A 14,069-nucleotide genomic window follows, 5' to 3' on the forward strand; every position below is an offset into this window, starting at 1 on the left:
TTCCCACTTTCGGCCGGTTCTGCCCCCGGCAGCCCCGCACCTCGCCCGCGCCTCTCCCGGTGCCGGGGCGAGAGCTGCCGCTCTTGCCGCCAAAGAGCGCGGGGAGCGGGAGGCGAGCGCGGAGCGGGGCAGCGGAGTGCGCGCCGGCGGGCGAGGGGCACGGGTAGAAAGAAAAGAAAAGTCATCAAGGTGATTAAATTAGAGAGGGAGAAATTACCCGGAATGCTGCGAATCCCGAGCCGGCGCTGAGTTAATTTTTTTTTTTTTCCCCCGACTCGCTCACTCGCTCTCACTTTTAATTTTTTTTTTTTTTTCCCTGCTCTCGCTCAAATTAAAAATTAAATCCGTGAAGGGGAAATTAAATAAATTGCTCTCCGGGTTACTTACGTGAAAATTCCCGTTTGCTTAAGTGCTGGGGTTTGCCTTGCTTGCGGCGCGACATGGTGGGTTGGTGGCTTCGGTGGCTTGTGAGTCGCTCGGTTCACATCGGGAGAGACGGGTTAGAGAGGAAGGAGACTCCAGAGAAAATATCTTCATCAATGTCTTTTGACATCCAAAATAAATTAGAAATAATACAAAGATGGCGCAGGGAAGATGAATTGTGGGATAGCAGTCATGGCTTTTTTTTTTTTTTTTTTGTGCAAGGAAAAAAAAAAGAGAGAGAGGGAGAGGGAGAGAGAGAGAGGGAGAGAGAGAAGGAGAGAGAGAGATGAAAAAAATGGCAAAAGCCCCCCTGAGCTGCAAGTTCAAGTGCGGACGTGACGTCCCTGCGAACTTGAACGTCAGGAGCCTGGATGGACAGAGACATACAAAACATGGGCAGGGCAAGCCGGGGAGAGGGGAGGAGGGAAGGCGAAGGCAACACCAATGGACACTCATCAGGGGCTGGACATGAAAAAGAGAGCAGGACAAGCCAATGGACAGTGATCGCAGGGGGGAGAGGGGAGGGGGCGCGGCGGGGGGGGGGTGCACCGGCCGCCCGGCGCACGCTGCCGAATGGAGCCGGGGGGCCGGGGGCGGAGGGGGCGGCGGCCGGAGCCGCGAGTGGCCGCGGAGGAGCGGGTGCAGGAGGGGAGCCGGGAGAGGGGCGAGGGGGGGAAATTAAACACGCACACGGGGAGAGAGAAGGGAGGAAAAGGAGCGGGAGAAAGCGAGCAGGCAGGCAGGCAGCGGCAGCTCTCGCACGCACACCCCCGCTGGAAAAGCAAACACATCGGTGAAGCCAGAGCCGGGCAGAGAGGGCTGCGGGGCACGCTCGCCGCGGGCTGTGCCGAGGAGCTGGGGGAGCTGGGGGAAGCCAGGTAGGACCGGAGACCACCCAAAAAGCAGGGGGGGGCATCCGGCTCCCGGCTTCCCCGCTCGGCCCCCCCCCCCGCATCCCCCTCGAAGCCGCGGAGTCCCCTCCTCCCGGGAGCTGCGGCCCGTCCCCGGGGGACGGCGGCGGCGGCTCCGCGGGGAGCTGGGGATGGCGGGGGCTCGGCCCGGGCCGCGGGAAACTTCGGCGGGGAGCGGCGGGCCTTGCCCCGGGGCGGGCGGGGGAGCGGCGAGCGGAGTTTGGCGGGCGAGAAAGCGGCAGGCGCGGCAGGAGAAGCCGCAGGAGCGGGGCGGGGGGGAGCGGAGGGCGGCGGGACCTCGCGGCTTTCCCCGCGGGCTGCTCTCGCCCGCCAGCCCGGAGCCCCCCTCCCTGCCCCGGCGGCGCTCCGAGCCCTGCCCGCAGCCACAGGCTCCGAGCGAAAGCGAAACGCGGGTCTGCCGGCGGCGGGGCGGCGCGGGCAGCGGGCTGGCACCGGGGGAGGGCGGGAGAGGGGGGGAGCCGAGGCGGCGGGAGGCACCGAGAAGTGGCTGGAGTTGGGAGGATGCGGCGGCGGCGGCGTTGGCTGCAACTTCGCCGAAAGGACCCGGAGCGAGGCGAGCGCTGCCGGCACCGCGAGGGATCAGGTTGCGGTAGAATTACGCTGCGGAGGCGATCGGGCGTGCGGAGCAAAGTGCGGCGGCGAAGGGAGTGCGAGGGGATCAAGCGTGCCCGGGACGGCGGCGGAGAGCCGGAGCGGAGCGCCGGGCGGGAGCCCCCGGGGAGCGAGGAGCTGCCCGCCGCCGTAAGAGACACTTCGCCGGGCAGAGCCGCGGCCGCCCCGGGGAGCGAGAGGCGGGCGGGGGCCGGGGCTCGGCGGGGACCTGTTGGCGAGGCGAGCCCGAGGCGCACCGGCGGAGCTGTCAGGGCCGCTCCGCCGTGCGATGGTTTCAGCTTCCCGCCAGCCGGCCCCCCAAACACCCCCCCCCGGCTCCGCCCGCCGCCGCTCAGCCCCCCGCTCCCCTCCTTTATCGAGCGGCGCTGGGATGCGCCCCGCGGTGCCGGGGCGCGGTGCGGGAGCAGATGCGGGACGTGGCGGGGAGACCCAGCCGCAGGTGACAACAGCGGCGGCTCCGGGGCTCACGCCGCTCGCAGGGCTGGCTGTGCACATGTCCCTGCGCGAAACCCACAGAAACGGGCGTGTGTGCCTGTAGCGGAGATGTAGATATATGTGGGGGTTGATTTATATCTAATGGCACGTATAAAGCTTTTGAAGGCGGCTGCAATGTAAGAAGTAATGACTTTATTACCCCTGAAAGGTTCTGCGGTTCGCAGTTAACACTCCTCTGAATTACAATTCATTACGCTCTCTAAAGCCAACCTGCATCAGAACACCTACCTGTGCTTATTCCCAGTCACAGGCATCGTTTCATTGATTTTCTTTTAAAAAATCATAGCAAATTAAGCACTTGGTGACAACTAAATCTGTTTCATTATCGTGCCGTGTTTGAGATTCCGGAGGTGACTTCCCAGACCGCATCTCAAAACCTACAGTCAGGAGCTAATTTTACAGATGCTTTCATGAATGGCAGCGAGGATGTTCCTACCATCAGCATGCCCTTAATTCCAGCACCGTAAAAATGCCTCGAATTAAATGGAAACTCGCTGCCTTAAAAATAATATTTCATCCTGGCTGGATAATTATTAATATTAGCATTTGATCGCAATAGTGCTGGGCTCCCCCTCGTTCCTATCTCCCCCCCCCCCCCCCAGCGCTTCGCATTGTCATGTGATTGGAGGGAGATAACAAACCTCAAGAAAGAAAAGGAGTGAGAAGACATTTTTAACACTGCATGACCGCAGATTAATAATGCAGGTGGGTTTTTATTTCATTGTATTTTTAGGGGAAGGGAACGAGGCTGTTTAACGAGCAGTCGTGGACACAAAGTGACTATATTTACAATCCTTGATGTGGCTTTCGGTGGGTAATAAATTATGACAATATTAAAATTATTTTCTGGCAGCCCAGTTAACTGTGCTGGGGACTGTAAAGCCCTTACTGATTCCATTTATGCCTTGTAATTGCGGTCCACGGGCTCTCTCTAAACCTTTTGGTGTATATTGTGTGTAAACTTTTAGCTAATAGACTTTTTTTTTGAATGGAGGGACTTCTCTCGGTACTTCCTGCCGTATACATTCTGTCTCTGATCTCTGTATTTAATGGCCAAGTCCTGGTTTATGCTTTATAATGTGTTGACAAGTTTTCTAACAGACTTTCTGAAATAATGCACATATATTCACGTCGGTTAGAAACTCCACAGTATTTTTAGAGTCGAGTAGATCTATATCCTAATGCACTGAGAGGGAGTGTAAATCATAGAGGATTTCATAGCCCTTTCAGTAGTTTTCTGTATGAAGTATGAGCAGCGTGGCCTCCAGACGTAACCTTTTAGAAAAAAAGACAGTGCTTTTATTTTATGGTGTAAAGTGCTTTTAGCTTCAGGGCTCTGAACGTGAATGTGGTCAACAAACAGCTCTTGCGAGGGAGTTTGCTACAGCTCAGCCCCAGCGCCGGGCGCTGCCTTTGCCATGGGGAGGGTTCAGGGCCGCCTCCGGCCGCAGGACCGGGCTGACTCCCCTTTCCCCCAGAGACACGGGACCCCCGCCAGCGCCCTGAGCTCGGACAAGGGGGGCTCGGATGCCCCCCAGCGCTGCCGGAGAGGCTGGTGATGGCAGGGCCAGCCCCGCGGGGACCGTCTCCGATGCATCCGGGAGCAGGGGGGTGAGCTGACTCCGAGCTGGCCCCGGCAGCAAAGGCAGGGCCAGCTGGGGGTGGGAGCAACCCTGGAGAGCTGTGGAGCAAGGGCGGCGCACCCCACCACTGCCCCACTGCACCCCAGAACTCTCATCCCCTGCATCGTCCCCTCTGCAACACCCCGAGCATCTCTAGCCCTGACTGCACCTCTTACACACTGAGGCTGCGGGGTTACACTGAGGAACCCAGCGCACACGGCAGGTAAACACGGTGAGAAATGCCCAAATGCTGACTGCCAGCACCCAGAAACGCTGGCAGATTGGAAAAGCAGGTGAAAACAAACCCAGGCCACCACAGAAGATGACCCAGTGATCGTGTTCTGAGGATTGACGCAAGCTGGTGTCACCTCCTGCACCTCCCCAACCATTCTTTGCCCAAGCCACAGAGGATGCCCTGCAGTCCTACTGCAGCAGCTGGAGCTGCTGTCACCCCTGGCCATGTTATCAGCTGCTCTTTGGCTATGGACTCCCAGCCCCAGAGCAAAGTCAGCTGGAGGAAACATGGCCCCACACCTCCGCAGCGTGAGGGCAAACTCTGAGGTACACACTGAAATCAGGGCTGTGGTGGTTTCCAGGCTGCCTACAGGGGGAAACCAACCCCAGGGAAAGATCTCCCTCCTGAACTGAGTGCTTGTCCTGCCTCAATCTGTCCCATGTCAACCAGAGCCCCAAGACACCAGCTCATGCCCTGGAGCAGCTGAGAGCAGAGGTGGGCACCCATCCCTGTCCCAGGGCAGTGGCAGTGACCTGCAGCAGCAGGACAGAGTGCCCAGGTGAGAACACCGATGTTCTGAAAACTAGCCTAAGATTTAAATCTGTCAAAATCTATCTGTCCCTTTCCTCACGCCTCAGCTCTCTGCCTGAGAAACAGCGTGATCCTCCTTCCGCTCAGGCATGTGAGATATTTAAAAGGTTGCCGCAAAAAGGGACATAAAACTGCCTAAAATTGAGAAGTGTGGCCTTCCTCCACCTCACAGGCAGCCGCACGGTCCTCCCTCACAGGACTGGGACCTGAAGGCGCAGAGGAGCATGACACAGTCCATGCCACGTACTGCTGTCCCTGCCTATCTGCTGCTTCAGTGACAGACTTGGCAGTGGGTGAGTTCAGCAACTTCGGTGGGCAAATGTTCCTGCTTCGAAGCTCCAACTGTCATTCACTCAGAGCAGGAATCTCACTTGCCAGCTCGGTACGGAACATTAGGACCAAACACAAATTCCAGAACTGTGCCAGTTCTCGGGAGCTGGGCTGCGTTATGTAACGGCAGATCGCGCGGGGTGCTTCCCGACACCGTCTTGATAGTCTCAATCAGGCGGAGGCAACGTGGGTGGAACTCTTATCACACCAGGCTGACTCCCGTGAATGAGCTGAGGACTTGCACGTTCTAGAAATAGTACGTGCATTAGTATTCCCGCATGAGGAACTTGGGCGCGCTGCTTTCCCTTCTTTTTTTCTCCCCCCCCCCCCTTTTTTTTTTTTTTTCCCTTCTCTTTTTAATAAAGGCTCAGAATAAACTCTTGATTTTGCAAGCTCTTACTAGCAAGCACGGCGCAAGCACAGCAGCGAGTCCGTGCAGGATCACAGACATCTGAGCGCCAGGTGACAGGATGATTTTGTTATCGGCTTGCCCTAGGCAGGACCTGGAATAAAAACCTTGAACTTGGAGAGACTTTTTTTTTTCCCTGGGTTTCAGCAAGGTCTGGGATTTCAGCCTGCCTCTGCTTGCACAGCACCTGGCATGGTGGAGGCCCTGAACCTTGACTGGGCTTTCTGGGGATGACTGTAAAACAAATGGCACAAAGCTCTCGGGGAATAGACTTTGACATGGCAAAAACCCTCCCTTAAAGCACAAAGAGAGCTTTGCTTGTGTGTGGGCAGGCAGAGGAAGGCACTACTAAATGCCCATAAAACCTCATTTTTAATCCAATGTTTGATTTCAGCCAACCTGGTTTTAGTTTGCACTGCCCTAGGACTTAGCTATTTGTCATTTTGTAGGTTTGGTATTTATATATCTTTTTATTAGTAAACATATAGCATGCTCCTGTTTCTGCCCTAAGTTTCCAGCCAACGTGAGTTAAACTATGTGCGTTTAAAACCTCCCAGAACTTGACCTATAATGCAAATCCATACAGTCTTAATTATGGCAGCCACTGCACGAGTGAGGTAGTTGAGCTTTCACTACTTAAGAGGCACAGTAGTTACGGTCTATCAGTACTCCTGTTACAATCCCCATCTTGAAGAGGTTATAACTTGGGCTGTGTGAATTTGATTGAGCTGAAACTTGGGACTCCAACTGTCAGTCCATATAGGGAATTATCTTACAAATAATTGGCTAACCAACTGCTTGATTCACAGACTTTTCTAAAACGATTTTTAATGGGTTTTAATGTTTTTTTCTTTTACTGACATCTAGGGTATGAATTTGGTACTTCTAGCTGTTCTGAAGCTCCACACTGAATGGCATATGTGTAGGTACCCAAGGTAAAGCTACAGCTCCCCTGAGGATTTCGTGAGGCACACCTGCCACCCTGACCCACCTGTCTGTACCTATACACTAATAAGGGACCAGGAACAAAAAATGGTACTTAAAATTGTCTACAAAGAGGGTCCTAAATGTGTAAGATAGAGAGAACATAAATAAATATCTTTGCTAACAGTTTCTTGGAATCTTTTAATCTTCTCGGGCTTTATCTTCCCCCCAAAACTGTATGGAGATGAGTCCCACCGGTGCATTGGCATCACTTAGAAAGGGATGAGCCATTCAGCTTTGAATATTGAGCCTTAGTTTGAATATTGCTTTGTGTTACAAAGGATTTTGCTGAGAAATGCTCCCCTCTTTTCACTAGTCTTAAAATTCGCAAAGGTGGTTTTTATCACTTTAGGCAAAGAGTGCATAATTGGTTTACATGCAGACTTGAGATTTTCCTTGACCCTAACAACAAAGAGAAGCCCAGAGCCAGAAAGATGAGCCACACGTTGTGAACAGATTGCTCTCCTAAAGCTGGATCCCACAGAGTTGCCAAGCCCACCTTCCCACACATTCATTGAGTAGGGACACCTGAACTCAGAAGCGGCATCTCCCTCTGTTTCAGGAAGAGTTTTGACCAAGCCAGGCTGCAGCACGGGGCTCTCACTCTGGGTTATTGGCTGCAAGTCATTCCCAAACAAAGCACTGTGAGAAGCCAGGTTCTCCTGGCTGTTTGGATGTTCCACACATCCAAATCCCCCCACTCATCTGCCCACACAGAAACCCACGATGGCACAAGTTGGTCCTTTCGAGTCACTGCTGAGATCCCAAGTCATGTACCTAAGCAGGTCACTTAAGCCCAAGCCTATGAGCAGCAGGAAGAAGGGTCAGTGACACAAACAGCTCTTTAAATTCATTTTCTGACTAGAGCTGGTAAGTGCACTTCTGTGCAAGATTAGATCCAAGGGGATCAAACTCTCCCTAAGAAGAAATCTGGAAAGCCCCACTCCGGATGTGGCAGGCAGGGAAAAGGCAAACCTCTTGTCTTGAAAAATAAACCCAACTATACCTCAAATCAATTTGAAGAAGTAGAATAACAAAAGTAGTTCACTAATGTGAGAAACCCAATATCGGCAACCAAAAAGAAGTTATTTCCATTGAGAAATTAGTTTTGCTACACAAGATGAGGAAAGATTTAGTTGTTCTCTTGTCCCTCCTGCTCCCTAGCGCGCTTGGCATGTGGGACAGTAGAGAAGGAACATGCAAAAAGAAAGGATTTTCCTCCTCTAAACCTCCTCAGCATATCCCCTACCAGAGGAATCTACTTGGCCTTGAGTACTGCGAAATTCCTAAGCACATATTTATCTTTGGGCACATCAGCTGTACTCACATGCTTAAAGCAAGCCTGCACTCAAGTGTGCTGTTAGATTGGTGCCTTTAGCATCTTCTGTAAATAACTCCTATTGCATTGCTTTTTGGAGCTTCAACTTTTAGTCACTTAGAATGCATTGAGCTGAAATTTAACATACGCAATCATCATTCCCTGTATTCGTTTTATATTACTATTTCAGGTGACATTTAGGTTTAGCTTTTAGCTTCAGCAAAGAAGGAACGCTTTGCAAAACACGGCATGTTTTGTGTGAGGGTCTAGATGAAAAATAATTAACAGCTGAAATAGCAGAGATCTTTCTCTTGTGTTTAAAAATAAGGACAGCTTTACTGTGGGTTTTCTTCTTTGCCATATTTATTCCGTGCAAATTTTCAGCTTAATTGTTCAAATGCTTACAATAATATTTTAATGCAACTCTCTGTAGTCAGAAGAATAAATTATTATATAACCTGAAGCTGCACAGAAAGACACAGCACTGAGGGGGAGCAGGAGTGGTGGTGAATAACCTGTGATAAGAGCCCACTTCTTTGAGCAGTTTGGATAGTTTTGCCACCATTTGTTATTGTCAGCACATATAATTTTGTCAGTGCAGTATGAATCCTGGCTGCAGTGAAAAGAATGCCTTCTCCCACCAGCATGAATAAGATTTCACTCAATTAAAATAACATGCAAGTATATTGTATGGTATTACATAGAAAGCTGATATGCATTAAGTATGAATGCTGGGGCTGGGGGGAGTTATTGTACTAATGCTATTGTTCACTGAGCAACTATTCCCCAGTATTTAAAAAAGCAAGGGAAATTAAATACAGAAATCAGAAATATGGACAATGTTTGATATTACCATACTGAAATTAATGTATTCACAATTTAGACTTTAATTTGCCCTATCCTATATAGTTTCACAGCATCTGAGTGCCTAGAGAGAGAGAGAGAGAGGTAAACACACGGAGAGAGAAAGCTCCATGTCTCTGTCTCTGGGACTGTCTGTGCTGACACACACCTCCCTCAGACGTTTGGGTGCTATAGATAACCACGGGGTAAATCCAGGCCATAGCACAGCACCAGTCTGTAAGTGCTACTCCCCACGGAGAACAGGGAGAAGTTTGGTCTAGATGTGGCTGGAACTGTGTGATCCGCTGGGATCCTCTCCTGAACAGCCCTGAAGGGCCCCTGAGCACGGGGCTGAGGTGAGTTACAGGGTCCTGCTACCCAGAACTGAAGGTATCTGAACACTTGAGGATGTACAGGGACACAGCCATGGCAGTTCCTACAAGGAAGGTCAAAATGTCCCAGGATAGGTGTGTCTTAGGGACCCACTGTACTCGGAGCCAATAAAAATGAAACTATTCTCCACTGAGACCTAATTAAGCTTTCATATTCACTGCACATTTGTACATTGCTTATGAGTGGGACTAAAAAATATATATACACCGTGACACTGTACTTTTATAAGGTGTCTATGGAATGCCTTTCCCACTCTCCAAGGATTGCCTCCTCCTCAGATGTAAACATTCAGCGAATACGACGGGCTAATTATTTTTTCCTGGAAGTGATCAGTGCTCATCTCTAGCAGTTTGCACGGAAGCAGGGAGCTCACATTTTCAACCTCAGAACTTTAAAAAAAAAAAGAAAAAACAGAATACACAACTGCCTTCAAATCAGTTTGGTAAACAAATTTTCCTGCCAGGGGCTTTACCGGGATTTACTCTTCCATCAGAGCCCCCCGTGCACGTAGGAGCCTCTTAGCCGTTTTTGGGGGGGGTGGTGGTGTTATAGATTTTCCTGTTACCTTTCCTGCCTGTAAAGCAATCAGGGAGAACGGCAGGAGGCACCATCAATATGCAAATTGCTGCCAGATAACTGGTTTCGCTGGTTCCGCCTTGGGAAGCGGCGCGGCCGCCGCGGGGGGATCCGGGGGGCGCGGTGGCCCCTCCGCACCCGAGACCACCCCCCTCTCCGGCTCCGAGGGGCCCGGCGAAGGGCACCGAGCAAGGAGAGCGCTCCTCGGGTTCCCTGAGTCCTCCCTGCTGCCTCACACGGCCTTTTTCGGCGTGTCCGTGGGCTCTTCTGCCTCGGAATTTCTTTTGCGAGGGGTATATATCTGAGTGCTCTTCCTTCGCCCTGAGAAGCGCTGGCGGTCTGATAGCGCCTCTCTCTCTAATTACACGATGAAGATTCTCGTGCCTCCATGAGCTCACCTGAGAGGTGATGGTCCTGCTTCTAGGCATGGAGCAGGAAAAAGACTGGCTCATCCCTGCTCAGCATTGCACTCCTACTCGAGAAAATCTGTGGATGCTCACACGTGGATCGGTATCCAGAACACACACTCTCAGGCCCTCTCTTTTCTAACTCAACACTTAAGGGATTAAAAGGAGCTACTGGTTTCCAAATGAAAATGAAACTGGAAGTCTCAGGTAAGCATTTGCAGGAGAGTGCAAGACCATTTTGCAAAGCACCAAGAGAAGCAGCGATCTCAGGTGGGTTCTGGGTTGGCTCTGCTGGCAGATCCAAAGCAGCACTGCTCGTCACACTGACCTTCTGCAGGGCATTCATCAAAACCCTTCCAATATTTTTAACAACCCACCAAAGTAAACAATACAGCTGGCTTACAGGTGTTCAGATGTGCAGTATCTTTACCACAAATACCCTTCCAGCATAGTGGTGGCCCCATATAACACAATAAGGCACAATTCAGACTTGTGACGGTCTATTGAATGCACGAGTTTTTAAAATTGCCTGGAAATGTATTCATATTGTAAAATCTAATGGTTCAGGTGGAGCTTTTACTCTTGATCAAATAATAAAAATTGTTAGAGACCACTCTGTCATCCCATTGCTCACCAGGCTCCGTGAGGACTGTTTTACATTCCCATTTATATAGGACAGGGGAGCAAGAAGGAAAACATAAACCACAGAAGAGTTACTACAGACATTAACTTTTAAGCCTGAAAAGCAAAAGAGCTGAGCAAAAAAACAGGGGAATAATTTTTGTCACTCCACATTCTACAGCTGAAGCCTCTGGGCAGTGGATGACATTAGTGTGAGGTTGCACTCTTCAAGTCCTAGGGGCTGTCTGGGGCAAGGTCCCTGCCTGGCCTCCAAAATACCTTCTTCCTGTGGATTTAGGTCTGCCGGGGAAGGGGACTAGTGTGGACAGACAGACAGAGCCTATGGACAGGTGAGACTCCCTGTGGGACGGAGTGGGTGGTGATGGCCTTGTCTGCAGAGAAGGAATCTGAAGTGCAGACTAGTGACAGTAATAATAGTGATTACTATTAAAGCACGCAGCTTTTCATTACTGAAAACTTCAAATAACTCTCCTGAACTATATTTGAGGCGTTTTTTTCTTCATGTTAACTCCGGGTTTGATTGCTGAAAAAGGTTGACTGCTAGAAAAGGAAAACCAGTGCAGTGCACAGCAGTGGGGAATCGAAGCCCTTCTTTACCAGAACCCCTGCCATATACATACTGTCACTCACCTTCCAGACACTCAGTACAACCATTCAATCTATTGAATCAAGAGACTGTTTGATCTTATCTGCATCTGTGAGCTGACTGTCAACCTGCTTAGGCTGCATATTAAATCATCTATAGTAGCTGTATCAAGCTGGGATGATCTGTTAATTCTAAATTTATTAACCCTTAGAGTGCAGTCATCATGTTTAATCTAGTGTAGCCAGCATTTATTTTACAAGACTAAACCCTTCTTTAAGATATGGCTGTGCTGTAAGTTAAAGAGTGGAGGAGATGGCAACAGGGAAGAGCTCCACTTTGGTCTCTGAAATCCAGCTGACAGCATTGCTGCTCCAAACACGTACGTGTGTGCCTATGTCATGCTCCAGTGTCCAGGACGTGGGGTGTCTGCACAACTGCTCATAACATTTCCTCACAGAGTTTTGCCTGAGATGAGCAAGAAAGAGTGGCCTTGAGCAACTTCTGAGCCCTCCACGAGAACCTCAAATCAAAAATCACAGGGACGGCAACCACTGCAACACGAGCTGGGGATGGCTGCAGGTGGAGTCCTGCGAGGACCCACCAACAAACCTCTCCTCCGGGTCAGCTCCCACTTCTTGGTCCGTACCTGAGGTCCAAATCCATTAACAAACGCCTTCAGAGCGCTGCGGGACTCGCAGGAAGCCGAGTGCTGCTGCCTGCGCACGTACAAACACACCCTGACACCGATAGAGATAATTTTATACAGATACACACGCCCGCATCAATATGTTAATCTGTTCCTTACACACACACATCCCTCCCTGCCCCTCTCTCCTGTTATCCATTATCCTTGCACATCGCCGACGGTATCAACGTATTCACAGCTTTTATTTCAGTCACAAACTGCAAGGCATGCTTCCTTTTTTGGTAATCATGTGCCCGGTATCTCTCTAATGTAGCCTAATAACAATTTTAGCATTCAGATGAAGCGATTTCATTCTGTGACTGCCTTTTCTATTAGATTTGATTCTGAGAAGCCCCAGTGGGTGCCTCGGAGGCAGAGATCTATCTGTGAGGCTGCAACCGATTCAATAGCAGCCTGAGCTAACCTTGACCTTTCCCTAGACCCTGCTCCATCTGGTGCCAGCCTGGTCCCCCCCTTCTCCTCCTCCTTGCTTCGCAGTCAGCATTGATCAAGGCGGAATCGAGCGTCTCTCTCCCCCTCCAAGGGCTGGGCAGTCGTGGAAAGGACAGCACATTTCAATATATGGAAATGACTGAGCCTCTTATGCAATCATAAATCTACATAGAGCCTCGTGATTTGATATTTCATTCACCTCCAAAGATTCTCCCCCTCCCTCCCACCAGCAGGGATTTACAAACTATAAGACAACGGCTTTCCCCAACACCTGGAAATTACAAAGCTCGCTGTTTACCGGGAGGGAACGCCTGGCGATTTCATCTGATTCACTTCGCAGTTTATTTATATATTTACGGCTCGATCCGTTGTTTTCCCTTGCGTGCCTGGGTTATTTTACTTTTTTTCGGCGGGTCCCCCTCACGGCCGCGGTTCGGGCGGTGGCAGCGGCTCCGGTGGGGGCTGTTGCAGGGAAGGGGCGGACAAGCTCGGCTCGGCTCCACCAGCGGCTCGCAGCGCACCCGAGCCCGCCCCGCGTCCCGCTCCTCTCCGGGAGCCTTTCCATAGCTGCGAACGAGCGGAGCCTCCTGCAATAAATCAGCGCTCGCCACTTTGTCACCTTCCCACTTATACTCCGTTTTCTTGTCCCCCTTCCCCGCTCCCACCCGCCGTGCTCCCGGAGCCTCCAGGATGCTCCCGCTCGCTCCTGGAGGGCGATTCCTGCTTTAGCGAGAGCCAGCGTGGCTTTTACCGCCGAGCTGCTCCGTGCTGCAACATCCCTCTGCGCTCCCTCCTCGCCAGGACGTGCCCTTACGATCAATAATTTTATTTTTCTTCCGAAGAATTCTGACGCAACCACAGTTTCTCACCGCGTACCAGCCTCGAGATTACATAACCGATTATGTAAAATTATAATTGCAAGATAATTTATGCAGACTCTAATTATTACCTAGAGTTTCCCGTGTATCTGTAAGCCAGGCACACAGCACATATGTTAAGAGTCGGTTCTGCAATATTTGCATAGCCAACACTTCTGGCTGTAGACACGGTGTGGAAAAGGAACGGGGAGATATTTGACAGTACATATGTATGAGAGAGATATATTACTTAATGGGAAAAGGTATCTGGAAATATATTTCTCTCTGTTTTGAGGAATTTGTTTTGCTTTATCTCCACGGGTAGTAAAAAAATAATAGGAAGAAACTGTGAATTACATTGAAAAAAAAAATATATTCAATTTGTCAGTTTAATATTACACTTCCTCTCTGCAGTGCTACAAAGATTTAGAACATTTCCAAAACTTTCAGCTCTAATCTGTGCCTCGGGTTTGTTTGGAGGACCTGCCACCACACGCCAGCTAAAAATGAGTGTCAATTAATAATAAAACCCACTCTTCCTTATTTCTGCACTCATATAATTTAACAGGTTTTGAGAAAACCACAGATGCAATGGTGAGAATTTTCCAGTGCGTGCAATATTAACGGTTTTCATTCCAAAGCACTAAAACTTCCTGAAATAGAACTGCCAAACGTT

At 50.5% G+C, this 14,069-nt stretch overlaps 1 protein-coding gene across 6 annotated transcripts in view; it reads right to left on the minus strand.

Moving 5' to 3' along the window:
- Positions 1-14,069, minus strand: part of BCL11A (BCL11A, BAF complex component) — a 130,165-nt gene that overhangs the window by 71,667 nt on the left and 44,429 nt on the right. For 2 of the 6 annotated variants that reach the window (XM_027653832.1, XM_027653831.1), the window contains exon 1: positions 388-981. The exons of the other annotated variants lie outside the window; for them this stretch is intronic. In XM_027653832.1, the coding sequence (XP_027509633.1) occupies positions 388-442 (55 nt within the window). In that variant the 5' untranslated portion in view covers positions 443-981. Of the gene's footprint in view, positions 1-387; positions 982-14,069 lie in introns of those variants that run through there. 6 annotated transcript variants of the gene reach the window in all.

Source organism: Corapipo altera, unplaced genomic scaffold (genome assembly GCF_003945725.1).
Source record: "Corapipo altera isolate COAL_440 unplaced genomic scaffold, ASM394572v1 70, whole genome shotgun sequence".
Taxonomy (NCBI): domain Eukaryota; kingdom Metazoa; phylum Chordata; class Aves; order Passeriformes; family Pipridae; genus Corapipo; species Corapipo altera.